This window comes from Gallinula chloropus (genome assembly GCF_964237585.1).
Source record: "Gallinula chloropus genome assembly, chromosome: 23".
Classification (NCBI taxonomy): domain Eukaryota; kingdom Metazoa; phylum Chordata; class Aves; order Gruiformes; family Rallidae; genus Gallinula; species Gallinula chloropus.
In genome coordinates, this window is record NC_140108.1 from 6,165,406 (window position 1) to 6,187,545 (window position 22,140).

General features: G+C 59.7%; 1 protein-coding gene across 1 annotated transcript in view; it reads right to left on the reverse strand.

The window, feature by feature from the left end:
* Positions 1 to 10,092, reverse strand: part of PHC2 (polyhomeotic homolog 2) — a gene marked incomplete at its 3' end in the record, with an annotated part of 11,324 nt that extends 1,232 nt beyond the window's left edge. Inside the window, 15 exon segments of the mRNA XM_084274494.1 lie at positions 4 to 70; positions 194 to 335; positions 1,036 to 1,150; positions 1,332 to 1,400; positions 1,403 to 1,460; positions 1,597 to 1,805; positions 3,284 to 3,443; positions 4,206 to 4,537; positions 5,062 to 5,275; positions 5,350 to 5,454; positions 5,911 to 6,072; positions 6,158 to 6,235; positions 6,327 to 6,485; positions 7,208 to 7,396; positions 10,058 to 10,092. Coding sequence (XP_084130620.1) covers positions 4 to 70; positions 194 to 335; positions 1,036 to 1,150; positions 1,332 to 1,400; positions 1,403 to 1,460; positions 1,597 to 1,805; positions 3,284 to 3,443; positions 4,206 to 4,537; positions 5,062 to 5,275; positions 5,350 to 5,454; positions 5,911 to 6,072; positions 6,158 to 6,235; positions 6,327 to 6,485; positions 7,208 to 7,351 — 2,014 coding nt within the window. The 5' untranslated portion in view covers positions 7,352 to 7,396; positions 10,058 to 10,092.
* Positions 10,093 to 22,140: the final 12,048 nt, after the last annotated feature.

Sequence of the window (22,140 nt, forward strand, 5' to 3'; positions counted from 1 at the left end):
GGCTGTGGTTGAGCTGCAACGACGCCGTCACCGAAAGAGGCACCGAACCCGGCGGGAGAGAAACGGGAGGCTGCAGGACGGAGCAGCGCCGGCCTCAGAGCCCACCCACCCCACCTCCCCCTCACTGTGGATTTAAGGAGGGGGTGGGTAGGGGATAACTAATCGTTTGCCAACCCCCCCCCTACAGCCTCACCTGCTTCTTGGTGTCTTTGCTGAGGGTGGGTAAGGTCCCCTTGCAGGTCCGGCGGCGGCCGTGGGGGGGCCCGCCGGGTTTCTGCAGTTTGCTGCGGTCGGGGTGGAACAAACCCACCCGCTTGGTGCAGCCCACGTTGTACCTGTGGGGAGGGGAAGGGGGTGAGGGATGGGGGGTGGATCCTGCCTGGGGGCACCAGGGCTTTTTTTTGGGGGGGGGGATCGGGGGAGCAGAGTGGTGTTGGGTGGGGGAATAAGGGTGGTGTTTCGGGGGGGGAGGAGCAGGGGTGGGGTTTCAGGGGGGTAAATCAGGGGTGGGGTTTTTGGGGGGTAAACCGGGGGTGGGTTTTGGGGGGTAAACCGGGGGTGGGGTTTTGGGGGGGTAAACCGGGGGTGGGGTTTTGGGGGGGTAAACCGGGGGTGGGGTTTTCGGGGGGGTAAACCGGGGGTGGGGTTTTGGGGGGGGTAAACCGGGGGTGGGGTTTTCGGGGGGGGGGTAAATCGGGGGTGGGGTTTTTGGGGGGTAAATCGGGGGTGGGGTTTGGGGGGGCAAATCGGGGGTGGGGTTTTTGGGGGGGGAATCGAGGGGGGCTTTTGAGGGGGGGAATCGAGGGGGGCTTTTGAGGGGGGGAACCGAGGGGGAGATTTTGGGGGGGGGAATCGAGGGGGAGATTTTGAGGGGGGAGAATCGAGGGGGGGCTTTTGAGGGGGGGAACCGAGGGGGAGATTTTGGGGGGGGGGGAATCGAGGGGGGGCTTTTGAGGGGGGGGAACCGAGGGGGGGCTTTTGAGGGGGGGAACCGAGGGGGGGAATCAAGGGGGGGGCTTTTGAGGGGGGTTTTACCTCTTGGCACAAGCCATGGAGCAGAAGCGCTTGGAGCGCTTGAATTTGTAGGCGAAGTCGACGCGGCCGCAGAGCTCACACTTCAGTTTGGGGGGGTTCCCCTCCTCTTTGGATTCTGGAGGGTGCAGAGGGACACCCAGAGAGGGAAACACAACCAGCTCAGCCGCGGGGGGAAGATGGGGGGGGGGAGATATATGACACCCCCAAAACATCACCTGGCTTTGAGGGGGGAGGGGGGGGTGCTGTACTGTACCCTGCTTGGCGTGGAAATCGTTTCGGGGGGGCCCGGGCGCTACCTTGTAAATAGGGTTCCTCCATTTCGGAGTCGGTGGTGGTGGTGTTGTCCTGCTGAGGGAGCTTCTCAGCAGCAGCTCCTGTGCATATTTCTTCTTCAGATTCCCCACCAACAAGGAGGAACGCCCCACCTGGGACAGGAAAACACCAGTGGGTGCCCTCTGTAACCTCCCCCCCCCCCGCCCCTCCCCAAACCCACAGCTCCCCCCCCCACCCCAAACCCCAGCAGAAAGAGGGGTGTGGGTGATGGGGTGATGGATACGTTACCGGGAACGGTTCTGCCCCTTCCTGAATGACGAAGCCCTCGATAACGTGGGTGAGAATTTGGGGTTTCACGATGGCCTGGGGTGGTTTGTTCTCACCATTGTGGGGGGCAGCGCCGGCGACGGTGGAGGCAGAGCTCCCGGTGCCCGAGGTCATGCCGGGAACGCTGGCGAGGCTCTGGGGCTGAGCATGAAGGCGGTCGGTGGGCGGCTCTGCGGGGGCGAAGGCAGCCGTGAGGCCCGGAGCGGTAAAGAGGAAAGAAGGAGGAGGAGGAGGGAGAGTAGGGGGTGTGTGGGGGTGGGAAGGACACACACACGACACACGGATGGTTACGGGGGACGCGGTGACGCCGGCGGTGACGCTGGGGCCTGTATTACCATACAGCTGGGCTGCTATGGGGAACGGGGAGGGGAGGGGAGGGGAGGGAAGGGGAGGGGGGTGAGCAGCTGCTGCGGCTCCCAACGTCGCCCCGGGGCGGGGGGGGTCCCAGTAAGGAGCGAAACGCCCCCGAGAGCCCTGGTGTATCCCGGGTGAAAGGCTTGGGGGAGCCCCGAACCCCCCCCTCGCTACAACCCGGGCGGCCCCCAAAGAGCCTGGCGGGCCCCCCAATACCCCGGCAGCCCCCCCGGTAAACCCCCAGTGCGCCCCAGTGACGCCCCGGTACAGCCCAGCGAGGCCCCATCTGTCCCCATCTCACCCGGGAAGGCCCGACCCACCCCGCTAAGCGCCCATCTCCCCCGCCACGGCCTCACCCGCCCCCGCACGGCCCGGTAGGTACCGATAAGGCCCCGGTAGGCCTCGCTAGGCCCCATCACCTTTGTCCGCCGGCCGGACCCGCTCCCCCCCCGCCCCCCCGGCCCTTCCACAGCCCCTACCTGCGGCCGGGGCCCCGGCTGCGGGGCCGGGACCGGGGTAAGGCGGGGGAAGGGGGTTGGGGGAAGGCGGATGCGGAAGTGAGGTCAGCGCCCGCCGCCCCGCCGGGCCGAGCCGGGCCGGACCAGGCCCGAGCTTCGTTAGGGCGGGTCTGGGCGGGGCCGCGCCGCACTCACCGGCGGCGCTCAGCGGCTCGGAGGCCCCATGGCGCGGACAAAGGCGGAGCGGGCGGGCGGCGGCGGCGGAGTAGCGGGGACAAAGGAGGAGGAGGAGGAGGAGGAGGAGGCGGCGGCAGCGGCAGCGGCGGCTGCGGGGCCGGGCCGGGCCGGGGCGGCGGCGGCGGCGACTGAGCGGGGAGGGGGCGGCGCCTGGCGCTGGACACGCCCCCCGAGCCGCGATTGGCTGCCGCCGCGCGCGCGCCCACGCCGCGGGGTGAGGTGGGGCCGGGGGCGTGGCCTCGGTGAGGGGGCGTGGCCTAAGGGAAAAGGGGGCGTGGCCACGGCCCCACGCCTGGGGGGCCACCCCGGAGGGGCTTGTGGGGGGGGGAACCACGGGGTTGGGGCCCCCCCATTAGAGCCGAGGGACCCCTAGACTCAGGCTGACCCCCCACACCCATTGCTGTCACCCGTGGGCTCACAGACCCCCCCTCCCCAAGCACAGCTGAAGCCCCGTGGGTGCCGCACGCCCACCCGTGCCTCAGTTTCCCTGCACTGAGACCCACTGGGGGGGGGGGGGTGATGTGGGGGGGGGTGTGTGTGTAGGTTGTGGCAGCTCCACCCCACGAGTGGGTGCCCGTGAGGGGTGGCGAGGGGCTTACCGTGAGCGGGGGGCCGCTCGCCCTCGGGGGTGTCGGGGCCCGGGGGGGCTGCGGGCGGCGAGAGGGCGGGGGGCTGCGGCGGGGCGGCGGGCGGGCTCTCGGCGCTCCTCGGGGTGGGCAGCGGGTCCCGGCGGGTGCCCTCGGGGACCCCGAGCGGGGGCTGCGGCGGTGGGGGGGGGGGGGTTTGGGGAGTGGGGGGGAGGAGGGGGGAGCACACGCGTGTGCAAGGGTCAGACACGGGGGAGCGGCCGGTGATGCACGGGGGGGGGGGGTGCACGGGGCTGGTGGGCGTGCACACGCGTGCAGGGATCCCGTGCGGGGGCTGCCACGTGTGCACACGCGTGTGCGTGGGGCTGGCACGGGCGTTTGCACACACATGCACGGGGCGGACACGCGTGGGGGGGAGAGTACACGTGCAACACGTGCAGGGGCACACGTGCAGGGCTGGGACACTCATGTGCACACACACACACACACACACACACGTGTGAGCCAGGCCCATCCACGTGTGTAGAGCCAGCAGAGGTGTGCACACGCACAGTACACGCGTGCAGGGGTCTGACACACGTGTGCATGCACACACACACATGTGGCCAAACATGCACAGACAGAGCACACGCGTGCTCACACGTGGGTGGATCGGGGGGCACGCATGCACACACGTATGCAAGGGGGGGTTACCCACATGCACACACGCACACACACGTGCAGGGAGCTGGCACACACGTGTGCACACACACACACACACACACATGAAACACACATACAGGGGTCAGGCACACCTGCACACACATGTGCACAAACCAGGCCGCTCTGAACCCCACCATGCACCCCCCACTCCTCCTCCCCCCCTCCTCCCTTGCACCCCCAAACCGTGCCGGGGCAGGGGGGGGGTCTGGGGGGGGGAACACACGCCCCTCACCGTGGCGCCGGCGGGCTGCAGCTGCAGGATGACGGCGGAGGCGTGCTGGAACTTGCGTGGGGCAGCGTGGCAGCTGGGGTGACCGTTGGGGGGGCCACCCTCACCCCCAGCTCCTTGGGGAACCCCCGTTTTGGGTTGAGGGGCCGGGCCGGGACTGGCAGGGGGTAGGGGTTGGAGTTGGGGGGCTGCGGGGGGGCCCTGGGGGGGCTGCCCGCGGGGAGCCAGTTGCTGCTGCTGCTGCTGCTGGATGACGAACTGTTGCTGCTGCTGCTGCGGCTGCATCGGCTTCGGCGGCTGCTGCAGGAACTGGGGGGGCTGCAGCGGGGCGTAGGCTGCGGGGACAGCGACGGGGGACAGGGACCCCCCCCCCTTGTCACCGACACCTCGGCCCCAGTGGGTCCCACCCCTAAGATTTTTTCACCCCCCCCGCAGGGCTGCCCCTCAAACTCCCATCTGTTCACTCTGGTGCCTACTGACAACCACGTCCTGCTGTGGGTGGGCTCAGGCTGGCCTGGGGGAGGTGCTGTGCAGTGTGTCCCCCCAGTTTTGGGAGCAGCACCAGCACAGCACCCCCAGGATCCATCACTCCTGAGGTCCCCTGGCCCACAGCCCAACTGCTCCAGCCCCCTGACCCTCACCCCAGAGGGTCACCCCACAGGGCCCTGGGACGCTGTGGGTGTTGTGGGTGCAGGGTCCCTTTCCAGGGCCCCCCAAGGATGTGCAGGCCCCCAGGTCCCAAGTGCAAGCAGGACACTGACACACAGGAACAGCCATCATTAGGTTTCAGAGTGAACGCCGCACCTGTAACGCCCCCAGCACCCACGGGTGCCCCCCTCCACATGATGCAGCACCTTACCTGGGGTGACGAGCGGGTGGGCAGCAGCAGGGGCAGCAGCACGGGCCAGGGGGTGGGCGCGGGCGTCGGGCCCCTCGGCTTTTTTGAGGTGCTCGGCAGGGGGATCGGGCGGTGGTCCCCGGGGGGGGCCAGCCCGCGGTGGGGGGCCACCCGGCGGCTTCATGGCCAGGGCAGGGAGGTGGGGGCCAGCAGGACGCAGGGCCAGGCTGTGCACCTGCAACGGCTGTGGGTCAGGGGGGGTCCCAGAGGGAGGATTTTGGGGGCTGGGGGAGTCAGGGGGGGTCTCACCTGGGGGGCAGCAGGCGGTGGTGCCGGCGGCGGTGCCGGTGGCGGTGCCGGCGCGGGGCTCTCAGGCCGGACGGCGCTGACAGGGCCCGTGGGTGTGAAGATGAGCTGGGGTGGGGGGGAGACAGAGAGTGGGTATATGTAGGGGGGGGAACCCATGTGTGCCCCCCATCCTGAGCCCCCTGCGGGGTGGCACAGATGTGGGGTGTGCATGGGGTGACATGTGTGTCCCCCCTGGGGATCTGCCAGGAGGGGGTAAGGGATGGGCACCCGGTGTGGTAGGAGACCCCTTAATATGGTCCTGAGGCCCCCAAAAAGGCAAAGAGCAGCAGGGCTGGGCACCCCACAACGAGGGGGGTCAGGGTGGGGGTGCACCCTGTGCATCTGGGCACCCCACAGCAGGGCAACAGCCACCCTATGTGCCCAGTGACCCTGGCGGGACCCAACCCCAGGGACCCTCCGAGTCCCACCCACCCCAGAGGAAGACAACAGCCCCCCACCCCGACCCCCCACCCCATATTTCCCAGCCACCCCATGGGGCAGGGGTGCCACAGCCCCACATACCATCTGCGCCCGCAGGTACATCTGTGCCTGGCTGGCGGTGAGGGCGGGCGAGGCGGCGTTGCCCAGCAGCACCGCTTGCTGCGCGATGCCCGAGGCCCCGGGGGTGACGCTCTGCGCCCGGTTCAGGAGCTGGGCAGCCGCCGGCGACGTCGCCAGGTTAATCTACAGACGGGGTGGGGCAGGGAAAAGTTGGGGTACCCACCACTGGATTGACGGGTGTGGGGTGGTGAAGGAAGGGGGAACTCACCGTGGGTTGCTGCGCCGGTGTGGCTTGGGCGCCGTTGCCACCCGAAGAACCGCTCTGCCTGTTGGCTGCCAGGCTCGCCTGGGGATGAAGCACCCGGCGTCAGGCACTGCAGCACCCATGGGTGCTTTGGGGAGGGGGGTGGGGGGAAAAGAGGGGGGGTGTTGTGTACCTGCTGGACAGCAGCCAGGCTCTGGAGCTGGGCGCTGGTGAGATGCTGCTGCTGGAGCGCGGCCGTCTGCAGCATCAGGTGCTGCTGCTGCGCCGCGTACATCTGCTGCAGGTACTGCGCTGCTGTGTTGGGCTGGCGGTGCAGCGCTTGCTGGATCACCTGGGGTTTGGGGGTGCCCAAGCATCGTCACAAGGCTGGGACCCAACCCCCAAAATCCTTCACCCCTCATCCCACAGGGCTGCAACCCAACCCCCCAAAATTCTCATCCCCCATCCCACAAGCTTGAAACCCCAAACCCTTTACCCCTCGTCCCATAAGGCTGCAACCCAACCCTCAAAACCCTTCACCCCTCATCCCATAAGGCTGCAACCCCAACCCTCAAATCCCTTCACCCTTCATCCCATAAGGCTGCAACCCAACCCCCAAAATCCTTCACCCCTCATCCCACAAGCTTGAGACCCAACCCCCAAAATCCTTCACCCTTTATCCCACAAGGCTGTGACCCACCCCCCAAAACCCTTCACCCCTCATCCCACAAGGCTATGAGCCACCCCCCAAAACTCTCATCCCCCATCCCACAAGCTTGAAACCCCAAAACCCTTCACCCCTCATCCCACAAGCTTGAGACCCAACCCCCAAAATCCTTCACCCCATCCCACAAGGCTGCAACCCAACCCCCAAAACCCTTCACCCCCCATCCCACAAGCTTGAAACCCCAAAACCCTTCACCCCCCCATCCCACAAGCTTGAAACCCCAAAACCCTTCACCCCCCATCCCACAAGCCTGCGACCCAACCCCAAAACGCCACACATGCTCCTCACCCCCATCCCAAGCTCTAAGGTCCATCCCTACCAACACCCCCCACCCCGAAACCCGGTACCTGGACGGTCTGGCGGTCGGGGATGCCGCTGTAGACGGAGATTTGGGGTGCGGGTGGGCGCGCGGTGCCGGTGCTGCTGGGTGTCGTCGGGGTGCCGCCGGCACTGCTGGAGGGCGGAGGTGCCGGGAGCTGCTCGTTCTCCATGGCGGTTTGCCGGGGTGCCGCGAGGCAGCAGGGGTCAGGCTAAAGCTGGGGGGGTGAGGGGGGGGAAAGGGTGTGAGAAGGGGCACCCTGCGGCACCCAAATTGGCTGCTCCGAGCCTCGGCACCCACCGCGTTACAGCCGGGAGTGCAGGGCTGGGGCGTCCCCTGTGGGGTGTTTGGGGTGTGATGCCACCCCCCCTGTCCCCAAAACTCTCCCTCTGACACCCCTGATACCCCCCCCCCCAGTATTGATGGAGAGGGAGGAAGGACAGCGGGACAGAGGAAGGATGGTGGGAAGCCCCAGGGTTCATCCTCCCTGCTTAAAGAGGGGGGGTCAGTGGGTCCTCACAGCCCCCCTGGGGTGAAGGGGGTCGGGGCCGCATCCTGCCCGGGGTGCTGAGGGAGGGAACCCCCAGCACCGGGGTGGTGGAGCAGGGGGAGCCCCCAGCACCAGGGCAACGGGGACAGGGAGGAGGGAAGGATGGATGGACGGAGGTAGGGAAGGGATGGAGGGAAGGATGGATGGATGGATGGATGGATGGATGGATGGATGGATGGATGGATGGATGGATGGATGGATGGATGGATGGATGGAGGTAGGGAAGGGATGGAGGGAAGGATGGATGCTCAGAGAGATGGAGGGAAGGGTAGAAGGAAGGACAGACAGAGGGATGGCTGGAAGGAAGGGAGAGACATAGGTAGGGATGCAGGGATGGACAGATGGACGGGAGGAGGACAGGGATGAAGGGGAGAGGGGACAGATGGAAATGAGGGAAGGGAAGAAGTAAGAGAGGGACAAAGGACGGGGGGAAGGCTGGAAGGACAGACGGAAGGAGGATGGGACAGCAGGAAGGGGCTGGAAGGAAGAAGAGGGCTCAAGTGAGGGATGGATGGACAGAAGTAGGAAAGGACAGACAGAAGGACAGATGGATGTAGGAAAGGGCCAAAGAGAGAGATGGAAGGAGAGACAGAATGACAGGCAGGAGGAAAGGACAGACAGGAGGATGGATGGAGAGGGAGAGCAGGATGGATAGAGGGAAGGATGGAAGGGAAGGATGGATGGACAGACAGAAGAAAGGGACCAGGGGGGTTGCACGCAGCACCACCATCACCACTGCGACCGTGGTGGCCACAGGGCTCCGTGGCCACCGACAGCAGCCCAGAGCCACCACGCTCTGGTGGCCCCGTGCCTGCCAAGGGACCTCTGGGCACCATGACACCCACCCCTGCCATGGGGTGCCACCACCATGGGTGCCACCCCGGCAGCACCAGGGACAGCACATTGGGGCACTGCAGACCATGGACAGCAGCCACGCTGGGTGGCCTCGGTGGCCAGGGTGGGTGGCCATGGTGGCCACGCCACAGGGCAGCCCCACCAGACCCCAGCAGGTGCCTCCAGCCCCAACCCAGCACCCAACAGACATGGCAGGGGTGACATCCCCGGTCCTGGTGGCCTGTGGGGTTGTGTCCCCTGAAGGCACCAACGCCCTGGATCAGGGGGGGTGGCCATGGGCATGCCCAGGGGGGTGGCAGCCCGTGTCCCACACGCTCCGTCGTGCGGCCGATGCTGCTCTCAGCCCTGGTCTCTCCACCAGCACGAGTCCTCCACGAGCCAGAGAGATTTGGGGAAGTGCTTTTCCCCGCTGAGCAGCCAGGGGCTTCTTCCTCATGTCCCCCCCAGGAGACCCCCAGGGTGCCACAGGGCCACTGCAGTGACAGGTGCTGAGGGACCACCAGCCGGAGCCCAAATCCCCCCAGGAAGAGCACAGCGTGGAAGCCCCCAGCAGCTCCCACTGTGGGTCTCAGCTGCCCCCCACTGGGTGACTCTGGGGTGTCACCACGGGGGGACACACATGATGGGACACTTTTGAGACACAGGTGACAGATGCAGCCCCCTTCTGATCCCTACAAACCCCCCAAAACCATCAAACCCCCCCCCCATGATAAGGAAAAAAGGGGGAAAGAATTCCAGCCCTGCCAGGTGATGGTGGGACCCACTGGGGGTGGGGGGGCACGGGGGGGTCCCACAGCTGGTACAGAGAGACGCTGCAGAGCTGGAACCCCCCCGAGCTGAGCCCTAAATTGGGGTGCAAATTAAAGGGGAGGGTGTGGGGGGAATGATAGCAAAGGTGGGATGGAACAGGGGGTGGGATAGGAGAGAGGGGGGCAGGTAGAGGATGGGGGGTGGGAGGCAGTGGGGTGGGGGGGCAAAATCAGCAAAGGGGAGGTGTGAGAGAACAGTGAGGAGGGGGATATGGTGGTGGGGGGGGGATAGGGGGAAGCACCAGCGGGGGGGTGGGGTGGGAACATGATAGTGGGGGGTCAGGGAGTAATACCGAGGGGGTGCAGAGCTGGAGGAGGGGGCGCAAGGCGCTGGGGAGGGGGTAGGAAACCAGCGGGGGTGGGCTACGATGGGGAGGGGGGGGTATGGTGGGAAATGGGGGAGCTCTAAAGCGGAGGGGGGGGGGGTGGGACACACGGTCACCGGCGGGGTCTGGGCCGGGTAAACTGAGGCACGGCGTGTGGCGGGGCGCATGCGCGGCGCGGGGCCCCCCTCCCTTCGCTCCCCCCCCCCCTTCCCCATCCCTCCTCGCCCCCCCCCCCCCTCTCTCTCTCTCTCTCAGATCCCCCCCCCCCCAACACACAACGTCCCCGGCCCGGCCCAGACAAAGCCGCCGGGGCCCGGTAGCGCCGGCAAGCGCGGTACCTGCGGCCCGGGCGGAGCGGGTCCCGCCGGCAACGGCCATGGCCCGAGCGGTTCCGGGGGCGGGCGGGGGGCGGAAGGGGGGGATCCCAATCCCGGTGCCGGTGCCGGTGCCGGCGGGGCCGGGCCCGCGGCCGCTCCCTCCTCCCTCCCTCAGGCGGCGGCGCGGCGGCCCGATGCCATAACTCATTTGCATTCCTCCGCGCGTCACGTGGGCCGGCCGGCCAATCAGCGCTCCGGCCGCCCCGACGGACACGCCCACCCGGCCCCGCGCCCGCCGCGACGGCGGCCGCCGCTCGCGCTCGCTATGGCAACGTAGGGAGGGGAGGGGAGGGGAGGGGAGGGGAGGAGGGGGGGTGTCGCCATAGCAACGGGGAGGGGCGGGAGGGGATGGAGTGGGGGGGGGGAGTCCGGCGCCCGGCCCGGGCAGCGGATGCGGCCGGAGGGGAGGGAGGGGAGGGGAGGGGAGGGGGAGGTACCGGCGGGATGCTGCGGTACAGGGGAGGGGGGCGTCGGTCCCAGCGTCCCTGGGGCTTCCTGGGGTCATCCCGGGGCGGCTCCCGGGGGCTCCGAGGGCCGGTACCGGCGGGGTGCTGCAGAGGAGGGTGGGGGTACCGGTCATCCCGGGGGCTCCCGGTACCGTCGGTGTGATGCAGAGGAGGGTGGGGGTACCGGTCATCCCGGGGGCTCCCGGTACCGTCGGTGTGATGCAGAGGAGGGTGGGGGTACCACTTATCCCGGGGACTCCCGGGGCCAGTACCGTCGGGGTGCTGCAGCTGAAGCACGGGGGTACCGGTTATCCCCGGGGGGGGGGACACTCTTCCCCGGTCCCCGTGTCCCCAGTACCGAGCAGTGTCACCCAGAGGGGATGTGATTCACAGCAGGGTTTTGGGGTGCTGAAATTCGCGTTAATGGCACCTAATCAACTGCTGGCTAATTAACACCCCTTCATTTGGGGGGCCCCAGAGAGACCTGCAGCCCCCCAGCCTGGCAGGTAACCCCCAGACCCCCCCCCCCCCAGGGCTGGATGGAGCTGGAGGTCAGTGGGTTCATCCCAGGGGCTCCAGGGTTGGAGCTGGACTGAGGCCCAGCAGCAAAGTCAGGGTGATCCAGTGGGATGTGGGGGCCCAGGCAATGGAAATACCTGCTGTGATGGGGCTCTGGGGTCAGCAGTGGGGCTTGAGGGTCTGGAAAAGGGGCTCATGGGTCTGCAACGGGGCTCATGGGGTTGTTGTGGGGCTCAAGGGTCTGCAGAAGGGGCTTGAGGGGTTGCAAAGGGGGCTTGTGGGGCTGCTAAGGGGGCCTGTGGGGTTGCAGAGGGGGTCCATGGGGTTGCAAAGGGGGTCTGTGGGGCTGCAAAGGGGGCCCTCGGGGTTGCAAGCAGGACTTGTGAGTTTGCAGTGGGGCCTAGAGGTTTGTAGAAGGGGGACAGCAGCCCTGAGAGAGGCTGACCCGCCCCCCCCCCCAGAGTGGGGCTGGCCCCACTCGTGATCTCTCCCGCAGCAGGAGACCCCTCGGAGGGGCGTAGGTGCCACCAATCCTCTCTTGCCTCGGGGGGGGGGGGGCTCCATGCCGGCCGTGGGGATTTGGGGACCCCCCACCCCGGCCTGGCTTTGTGAGGGCAGGTGCTGCCCTCTGCTGCCTGCGCTGGGGAAAGGCAGGGCTGGGGGCGGAGCGGGGGCTGGGGGGGCCGTGAGGGCTGGGGGGGTACTGGGGGATACTGGGGGAAAGAGAGGGTGCGGGCTATGGAGGAGACTGGGGGGGCTGTGGGGGGAATTAGGGGGGGGTGAGGGGTATGGGGGACACTGGGAAGTTACTGGTGGGGCTGTGGGTGTTATGGGGGGACCCCAGGGAAACCTGATGGGGAGGGGTGGGGAGGCTGGAGCCCATCTCTGGGCTTCGCGGCTGCTGCCACGAGAGGGCAATGCCTTCCCACGCTGCCCTGCTGGGGCCGGCCTGACCCAAGACTCGGCCCTTTTCCCCTCTCCCCCCTCTTCTTTTCCCCCTTTTTTATCCCACTCCCCTTTTCCCCTCCTTTTTTTCCCCTAGGACCCCCCAGGATTCAGGATGCTCTGAGCCCACCCGAGCATCCCTACCCCCTCCAGACCACCGTATGACCCAAATCTCTTCACACACCCCCCCCACCCCCCAAAAACCACATCACCAACCACACCAGAGCATCCACCTCATGGACCACCACGGGGCAAAGACAACACCCCCCACCCCCTTCACCTTACCTATGCCCTTTCTCTTTGAGATACCCCCCACCCCACATCCCACCCCTCACCCCCAGCTCCCTATCTCCCCACCGACCCCCCCCTCTCCAAGGAAATCTGAGCCACGCCAAGATCCCGGCGTCCCGATGCTCCTCGTGCATCCCGCCGGCACCGAGCCACGATGCTGCCGGTGGGATGTAATTCCTCATCACCCCAGGGAACCGGGCAGGAAAAGCTTTTATCCCCAAATCCCTATTGTTTCCACTCAGCAGGGTGACCATTCAACCTCCAAACACACTCAGGGTTGGGTTTCCAGCAGGAAATTTCCCTCCGAAGGTACAAAAAGCAACATTCAGCCTCCCCCCCCCTCAAAATATAAGGGGATGGGGGGGGTAAGACGGAGAAAAAAATTCCTCCTCCTCCTCCCCCCTGTGCGTTGGAGCTCTGCAAATATTTATGTGGTTCAAAAAGGTCCCAAGGGAACAAAGCTCAGACGTGGCACGTTCCCCCCCGAAACAATGGAGCCGGATATTTTGTGATGTGAGTGGAGCCCAAGCCGGAGCCGGTTCATATCCGCCTACCTGGGGCCTCTGGCTGGTTTAAATCCTTCCAAGAAAAGGCAAAAATCTTGGTTTTCTCCCCCAAAAATCAAAAGTTTTGGGAGAAAAATAAAGTAATTTTTTTTGGGGGGGAAAAAAGGGTTTTTTTGGGGGGAGAAAGGATTTTTTTCATTAATAAAAGGCTCTTTTTTAATTAAAAATGGCATTTTTTTTTGGAAAATAAATGGCTTTTTGGAGACAAAATTAAGACCTTTGTAGGAGGACCAGGCTCCTGCCTCCCTGTGAGCATCCCCAGCACAGCGGGAGGTCGCCCCGTGGTGGTCCCCAAGCTGCTGGTGCGTGGTGTCACCGCCTCCCTTGTTGGTTTAACGAAGCTGGGAGCTCGTTATCCCCCCGCTGGGGATGCCTACAAACCCCCATCCATCCATCCCCACTTCCCTCCCAACCAGCATCCCAGGATGCCAAGGTCACCCTGACCACCCAAAGCATCACCCCCTCCAAGCCCCAGAGACACCCCTATAACTTCAAGCATCCCCCTCCTCACCCCATTCCGGGGCAGGAACGTGAGGAAAAGGGAATGACCGAGGTTACATAAATATTTGGAGTCGGCTTGGGGGGTTTATTTCATTTATTTGTGGTGGATTTGGGTATTTTTCCAAAGGAAATCACAGCCTGACGCAGTTCCCACCCTCCCCAGCCTCTTCTGGATGTTCCAAACTGGGGGCTGTGGGGGGGGAGGGTGGGTTACACAATTATATCTGGTTACAGGGTAGGTGGTTTGGGATATTGGAATGAGGGGGTTTTTTTTCCCCAATCCCCCCCATTTTTGCCCCAAATCCTTCAGGGTTTCACTCGCTTGAGCAGAGATTACAATTTCCATCCACGTGGTGTCAGCTCTGGCCCTGCTGCCCGTCTGTCTGTCTGTCCCAAACTGCCCCAAACCCATCAGTAATGGCTTATTTTGGGGGGATACATTCACCTCCCTGCAATTAAAGCCTTAATTAGCCAGCATTAACGATTGCCAGGTCATGAACATCCTCCTGATCCATATGGGAGTGATCCAGCCCCTATTTTTGCCTGGAAGTCCCACCAGGACAGAGAGCTGAGCACCTTAAATCCCATTTCCCCTGTGCATCATCTACTCCAGGAATTAAATCCAGTGCTGGGGAGAGGGCTGGGATACTGGGGAGAGGGCTGTCATACTGGGGAGATGGTTACAGTGCCAGGGAGAGGGCTGTAATGCTGGAGAGAGGGCTGTAACACTGGAGGGAGGGTTGGGATGCTGGATAGAGGTTTGGGACGCTGTGGAGAGGGTTGAGATGCTGGAGGAAGGGTTGGGATGAAGGAGGGAGGGTTGGGATGCAGAAGGGAGGGTTGGGATGCAGGAGGGAGGGTTGGGATGCAGGAGGGAGGGTTGGGATGCTGGTGGGAGGATTGGGATGCTGGGGGGGGGGGGGGTGGGATGCTGGAGGGAGGATTGGGATGCAGGAGGGAGGGTTGGGATGCTGGAGGGAGCTCTGCAGTTCTGCAAACAGCGATGCCAGGGGAAGGCTGCACTGCTGGACACTGCCCAGCCACTCCAGGCACTGGGATCTCGACCACTCAGGGATGCTCAGGACTGGGTTTACCAGGCACCATCCCTCTTCCTCCTCCTCTTCCTCCCCTTCTCCATCCTGGGAGGCTGCTGGTGTCCGTCTCCATCTGTGGGACACACAAGAGGTCCAGCAGAGAGCAGTGGTAACACACCAGCATCCTGCCTCCTCTCCCTCACCCATCCTGGCCTTTCCCAGCAAACTTTCATTTCCCTGGAAAGAAAAAAAAAAAAAAACAAAACTAACAAAAAAAAAAGTTGAATTTGCCAAAACTTTTGAGCTTAATTAATAAAAACCCCCTGATTTTCCTGGTGCTGGAGGTAGAAAGGGACCGGATGGAGCTGGCAGCAGAGATTTACAGGTTGAATTGAGACTGGTAATAGCAAAGAAAATAATAAAACCCCCTGTAATAGGGTAAAAAAAAAAACCCCAAACCCTTGTAAAAATAAATGATAAGCTTCTCTATTAAATTATTCTGCCCCACTGGAGCTGGACACCCGTTGCCTTTGATCGTCCCGGTGCCGTCCCGTTCCCAGCCCGTGGGACTGGGGTGAAGGGGACCCGGATGGTAATGGGCCCTGACAGCTTGGAAAAGCAAGACTGACGCTTCCTTAATGAGCCCTAACGAGGCCAAGGGGCCCGATGAGGTCGTCTGGGTTCTGCTGAGCAGGCTGGGTTGGGAGAGATGGGGTGAAGCCCTGAGGAGGGGTTGGGTTTGGCTGGGGAAGGGGTGTGGGGGAGGCTATGAGGAAATACTTGATTTTTCTCCTTTGGATTTGGTGGATTTGTCATTTTTTCCACCTTAATTAAAGCAAAATTAACTGGGGATGGGGGTTGGTGAGCTGGGGGCTTGGGTGGCTTTGGAGATCGGGAGCTGAGAGCAGCCCTGACTTGCTATGGGCTTGCTACGGGCTTGCAACAAGCTTGCAGTGGGCTTGCAACAGGTTTGCAATGAGTTTGCAAGTGATTTGCACAAGGGGGTTGCAATGGGCTTCCAAGATTTGCCTTGGGCTCGTGTAATGGGTTTGGAGTGGGCTTGTGAGTGGTTCCTGATGGGCCGGAAAGGGATTTGCAAGGGGTTTGCAACGAGCTTGCAAAAGGTTTCCAGTGGACTTGCAAACGGGCTAGCAACAGGTTTGCATTCCACAGTGTGAATTGCAATGAGTTTGCAACGAGCTTACAAGGGGTTTGCAATGAGCTTCCAAGGTTTGTGATGGGTTTGCAATGGGCTTGTTATGGGTTTGCAATGAGCTTGCTATGAGTTTGCAATGGGTTTGCAATGGGCTTGCAATGGGCTTGCTATGGGTTTGCAATGGGGTTGTTATGGGCTTGCTATGGACTTGCAATAGGCTTGCTATGGGTTTGCAATGGGCATGCTATGAGTTTGCAATGGGTTTGCAACGGACTTGCAATGGATGTACAATGGGTTTGCAAGAGGCTTGCTAAAGGCTTACAACGGATTTGCAGTGGGGTTACAAAGGGTTTGCAAGGAGCACACAATGCATCTGCAGTGAGCTTGCAACAGGCTTACAACAACTCCCACCCACACAGGCAGGCAGAGCTACCGGTGCATCCCAGGCAGCCAAACCCCAGCGCCCCATTGTTCCCCCCCTCCCCTCCCCAGACCCCAGGCTGGCTGGGGCTGCTCCGGGGCTCCCCAACACTCTGGGGGTGCTTCCTGCTTTCCCAGGGCTGCCTCTCATTTCAGACCATCCCAGGAGGGGGGTTCATTTCGAGCCCCTCCCTTGCTCTTTCCTTGGCTTTGCTGGGACTTAAGGAAAAGCAGCTGCCAACTGGGAGATGAAAGAGTCTGGTGAAGCTGAGGGAGGCTGGAAAAACCCTGCGGCAGCTCAGCCTGGGAGCCCCAAGGTGCGATGGCTGCGTGGGGCTGCGGCTGGTGACGCAGGGGGAGGCAGGACAGCCTCCGTGGAGGGAGCCCTGCGGCCTCCCAGTAACTGGAACCAGAAGGAAAAGGGGAATCCGGGCTGGGAAATGCAGCACAGGGAGGTTTGCAGGGTGGGGAGGGGTGTGCATCAACTCCTGCTTGCTTCCTTCCCTCAGTGATGGGGGTGCGATGGGTTTACAACAGGCTTGCAACGGGTTTGCGGTGGGCTTGTGATAGCTTTGCAGTGGGCTTGTGAAAGGTTTACAATAAGCTTGCAATAGGTTTACAATAAGCTTGCAATTGGTTTACAATAAGCTTGCCACAGGCTTGCAATAGGTTTACAATAGTTTTACAATAAACTTGCAATGGTCTTCCAATAGGTTTACAATAAACTTGCAACGGGCTTGCAGTAGGTTTACAATGAGCCTGCAATGGGCTTGCAGTAGGTTTACCATAAACTTGCATTGGGCTTGCAATAGGTCTACAATAAACTTGCAACAAGCTTGCAATAAGTTTACAATAAACTTGCAACAGTCTCATGAAAGGTTTACAATAAGCTTGCAATGGGCTTGCAATAGGTTTACAATAAGGTTGCAACAGGCTTGCAATGAGCTTGTAACAGGAATGCAGTGGGGCTTGCAACAGGCATGTAATAGGCTTACAATGGGGTTACAAAGGGCTTGCAATGGACTTGCAGTGGGTATTGGATGGACTCGCAAGGGGCTGGCATGGATTTGGGAGGAAGAGCTCCAAACCACCCCCCAGCTCTGCAGCATCCCCTCCTTGGAGCCAGCTCAGCCACTGACCCATCCCAAACCCAAGCGCTCTTGCTGTCCCCCTGCTCTTCCTGGGGCTTTCCCTTGGGAAAAGGGATAAAAAATTACTCATTTTCCCTTAAATAAGGATTTATTGCCTTTTTTCCTGACCCTAATTTAGAGCTTTTCCACTTGAAACTGCATCCTGTTGGGCATCACTAACTCCCCTGTGATGCTGGACCTTCCTACCCCATCACCTTGCCCCGAACTGAGGAGAAAATGCAAGGAGCAGCTCAATTTATAAGGAATCCCACATTTCTCTCACTGTCCTCTGCATTCCTGAGTTCTCCTGCTGATGGGGCCACTCCATCAGTGGGATTTCTCTTGGCTTTTGAGCTTTTCCCTGTTTCCAGTGGGATCTATTGGTGTTTCAGTCCCCATTTTGCACCGTTGGGGATGCTCAGCCTCACCCCCCACCAAAAAGACCCCTAAATTATATAGATTAAAGTCCAAATTCCTATGGATTGGGGGTGGGAATGCTGGGAATATCTCCAGCCATCCTATTTACAAGCCCAAATCCTGATTGCTGGAGCAGGATGCACCCAGGAGGGGTCATTTTGGGATGGAGCTGGGGAAGAAGACATCACACAACTGGTCTGAGAAGCGTCACTCCCATCCCAACTGCTTGTTTTCATCCCTGATATCCAAAACCAAGGGAGAGGAGCTCGGGATGGGGAGAGTTTTCACCCACATTGAAAGGCAGTGATTCACCCCAGCCCCACAACCGGTTGCGTGGGTACAGTCACCCGTGGGGGTGTGGGTACAGTCACCCCGTGGGTGCATGGGAACCTCCCCCATGGATTTCTACCCTTCGAGAAACCTCCTGGAGAACCTGCTCCTGGTATTTTGATGTTTCCTAGGAGGAGCAGAGATGTTATCAGGGGGTAAATCCTCCTGAACTCATCCAAGTCCTGTCCCCCACCCGCTTCCAAGAGGGAAACACACCCCCCCCCCCCCCCCAAATCAAGCAAAAGAGGAGATAACACCTGAAAAATAGACCCAGCCCTGCAGGGAAACCCTCCCTGAGAGGGAAAAGGTGCCAAACCCACCTTGCAGGGTGGATGTAGAACTAAGATCCCCCCAACTCCTTGGTGGAGAAAATGGATCTGCTTGTTTTTCCTGTGGATCTGAGGTGTTCACCCCTCTGTGCATGCAGCCAGCAGCAAGTCCCCATCCTCCCCGTGCTCCCCAGCATGACTGGGGATGTATGATAATGCTCTCTGATGGTGCTGGAGATGCTTTGCAGCTCCTCAGCCAGCTCCTGGGCATCTCCAAGGGAGATGTTTTGCTGGAGAAGCCACCCAAAATTCACCAAAAATGCTGTTTCCTAGAGCAGGGGTGAAGTTCTGCTGCTCATTAATTGAGGGTTTGGGTTTGCTTTGAAGCCCACCATGATGCTGCTTGGCCATCCTGCTATGGGATGGCATTGCAGACTGCAAAACCCTCATTCCTTGAGTACATCCATCCATCATTTGGGTGTAACCCCCTCCAAAACCTTCACACACCAAGAATCCATCTCTACTGAAGACTCTACGAGCCCAGTAGAGTTGCTCATCACCAGGAATTTCTTCTCCAACCACCCCCTGGATGGGTCCTATGACCCGTTGGGAATGATTTGCTCGGATCTTGGGAACACCAGTGAGGAAATAAAGGCAGAGTGAGCTCTTCCCAGGCTGTCTAAGGTGGCAGCGAGCCAGGCTCAGTATCACCTGAGCTGGTGGGAACAGCTCTGGATTCAGGCTCTTATCTCCAGTTACAGAAGGTAAACAGTGGATCTGGGACTTAACCTTGGCTTAGCTGGGATGGGCTTGGCTGTTAAGACTGGTATCAGCATGGTGAGGATGTAATTAGCTGGAAACAGGTCTCCTGTCTATCTTATGTAAATACTGAGGGTACAAGTCTGTGAGGGGGCTGACCAGATCCCATAGCTGCCTCCAGCCCTATTTCCTGTTGGTGTTGGGGCACATCAAGCAATTTTAGGGCGAAATAACCACCTCCAGCTCCTTTACCCAGACATATCAGATGCATCTGACCCCAAACCAAAGCAAAGTTTAAGCTCTCCCCTCCAAGATCTTCATGGATGATGATCCAGTGTTCTCCCTGTGGGATGGAGCTGGAGCATGGCAGGAGCTGTGCAGCCCCATCCACTCCTGCTCAGCTCCTCTCCACCTTGAGGCCATTGACAGAAAGTCTTCCACCAGCTCAAGCCCTCCTTGTTGCTTTATGAATAGATTTTGGGGGGGCCAAAAGCTGCCTTTGCCATCTCTGGGAGCGATGGGGAGCAGCTGGGCGTGCAAAGCTTCTTCCTTCCTTTGCCCAGCACCGAGCTATTGCTGGTTGAGTTTCTCCTCCAGCTTCATTTTCCAGCTGATGAAATGAAAACCACGTGGGCCACAAAGCCTCATTGCACCCTGCTGAGTCACATGCAAAGGAGAGCTGGGAGCATGCAAACTTGTGGAGCTCCTGATGCAAAGCTCTTGGTGTCTTTTGCATGCAACTTGGTCCACCCAAAGTAATCGAGCTCTTCAGACTTAAGCTCCAACTCCTCCTTCTCATGGCTCTGGTTCTCCAGCCCAGCCTTGTTACATCTCTTGCTCACACCAAGACCTTCAGAACAGTGAGATCTTCATCTCTTATTTACACTGAGATACCTCTTGTTTACACCAAGATCTCCATCTCTTGCTCACAACAGGACCTTCATCCCTTGCTCACACCGTGGGTTGGATACACAGTCCCAGACAACTCAACCCCATTCCCACCGCTGTTCCCATGGGGTTGCATCCTCCTGCTTTGCTCTTCTGGCTGTGATTATTTGCCTACCACTTGGCCTTTTCCTTTTCCTACCCTTTGAAACGGAGTTTTTTGCTTCCTCTGGAGTCAGCCTGGAGTTCCTGCACTCTCCCAGCGATGATGCAGGTAGCGTAGGCTTGGATGAGCCCCGCTGCTCCGGGGAATGGGATGAGAGAGAAGAGGTTAAGGGATCAACCAGGCTTTCTCCAATTCCTCTGGCCCAGAGAAGTCACAGTCCCATGATTGTAGAAGGTGACAGCTCTCTTCTTGAGGAGTCAGATGGTTTTTCCAACATGCTCTTGAGGTTAAGGGCATGGCCAGTCAAGACATTTGTCCCTTGGGTTGGTGGCACCTCCTTGGGGTGATATGACCTGTGTGGGGACACCTGGGTCAAGAGAAAGAGAAGGACTGATGTGGGATCACTGAGATGGCCAGGTGAACACATGTTGGGAGATATGGGGGAGCTGGGCTGCGGGATGCTGATGAAGAGGAGGGTAAGGGGAGGAGGTAACCACAGCCACAGTGACCTAGAGGGTGTTTTCCAAACGGGACGGTGCCAAACCCTCCTGAAAATCCAAACTCACCTTCAAATAACCTCAATTCCAACCACATTCCAACACACCATCTCCATAACATGGGGCAAAGAAAGACCTGTGGAGATGCAGAGATCCCTCCCCACTTCCAGCCTTCCCTCCCCTCTTCTTGGCATTGCACAAACCCACTCCAAAACTGGAGGGGGGGGAACAACCCCCCCCCTGCAAATGACTCCAGCTCAGCAGGTCGGAAGGAGGCCAAGACGCCGGCGGAGCTGCTGTCGCTTTCTGTTTTCCAGCTCTTTGCACTGGTGGGAGAACTGTAACGTACATAAACCCCCCACACCCACCCTCACCCACCCCACAGAACAGCCCCACGTGCTCAATATGCCCAGCTCCAAATCCATCCAGCTCCCATGAAGCCCCTTGGCAGGGCAAAGCCACAGCAAACATGTTTTTCCCCTTAAGAAAATCCCCTCAAGCATCCCAGCATCCCAGGAGGGGGAGGATGCCCAACATATTGCATCCACCCTAATATTTAAAGCAAAGGAAAGGGGGGATTTTAGTTGTGTTTATGATTTTTGAAGCCCTTTGGGGGGAGTTTTACATCCCTCAGGGGTTATAATTTAGTTATTTTAAATGTATTTATATATTTATATATTTTTTATATATCCTTATATATTTATATATAAATATATGGGGTTTTCTATACATTTACATATTTAGATAGAAAAATAATTTATATTTCTATAATTTTATATCTTATATATGTCTATATTTGTACATATTTATATCTTTATATATTTTATAGATTTATATATATTCTATATTTATCTATTTTATATGAATATAAATTGTATGTATATAAAACATATCTATATTTTTATACATAATTTATTTATATGCATTTATATCTATATATTAATATAGACATATCTATAATTTTTACATTTATGTCTTTTATATATTTATGTATTTTTATATTTTTATATATGTATATGTAAAGTTCCATCTACCCAGCTAATATATGAAGTTATAGCTCTATCTATACCTAGAATAAATCTATAACCCCTTCTCCCTGCAAGAGGGAAAAGGAGAACCCATCCTCAGGCTTAGCTGCCTCCAGCTTAATCCCCCCTCCAGCCCCTAACGAAGAAAGCGACCTTTATTCATTAAATGGAGACATTAAAACTACAGATGCCTGAAAATATTTCCTGCTGGGGCACGTGCCCCTAAATCCCAGGTTTGCTGCTTAACCCAGGTTTATCTTAATCTCAACCCGTAACGCTGCCCTCAAACATCCTCCTGCAGCTTTTAGGCTCAGTTTTATGGGGGTTGTGGTGACATAAGGGATTTTTTTCCTGCTTGGAAATGGGATGGATCACCTGGGAATAGATGTGGAAGCAAGAAATCCAGCAATAATTTAATTTTTCAGGCTAAGTAAGAGCTCCTAGAGATGAGTGGTGAGAAGCACCAGGCTGTTTATTTTTAATTGATGCATCATGCATAAATTAAATCCATTATTTTGCTTTTAAGGTGCCACTCCAACCCCCTTTTCTGGCCTGGAAGGTGAGGGGTGTGTGAGCATCCCTCTCCAGGCTTGGATACAACCCTCATGGGGATGATATTTGGGGCCAAAGCTGGTGGAGGGGGGGTCTCAGGATTGCAAAAGGGGGTCCCAGGGTTGGAAAAGGG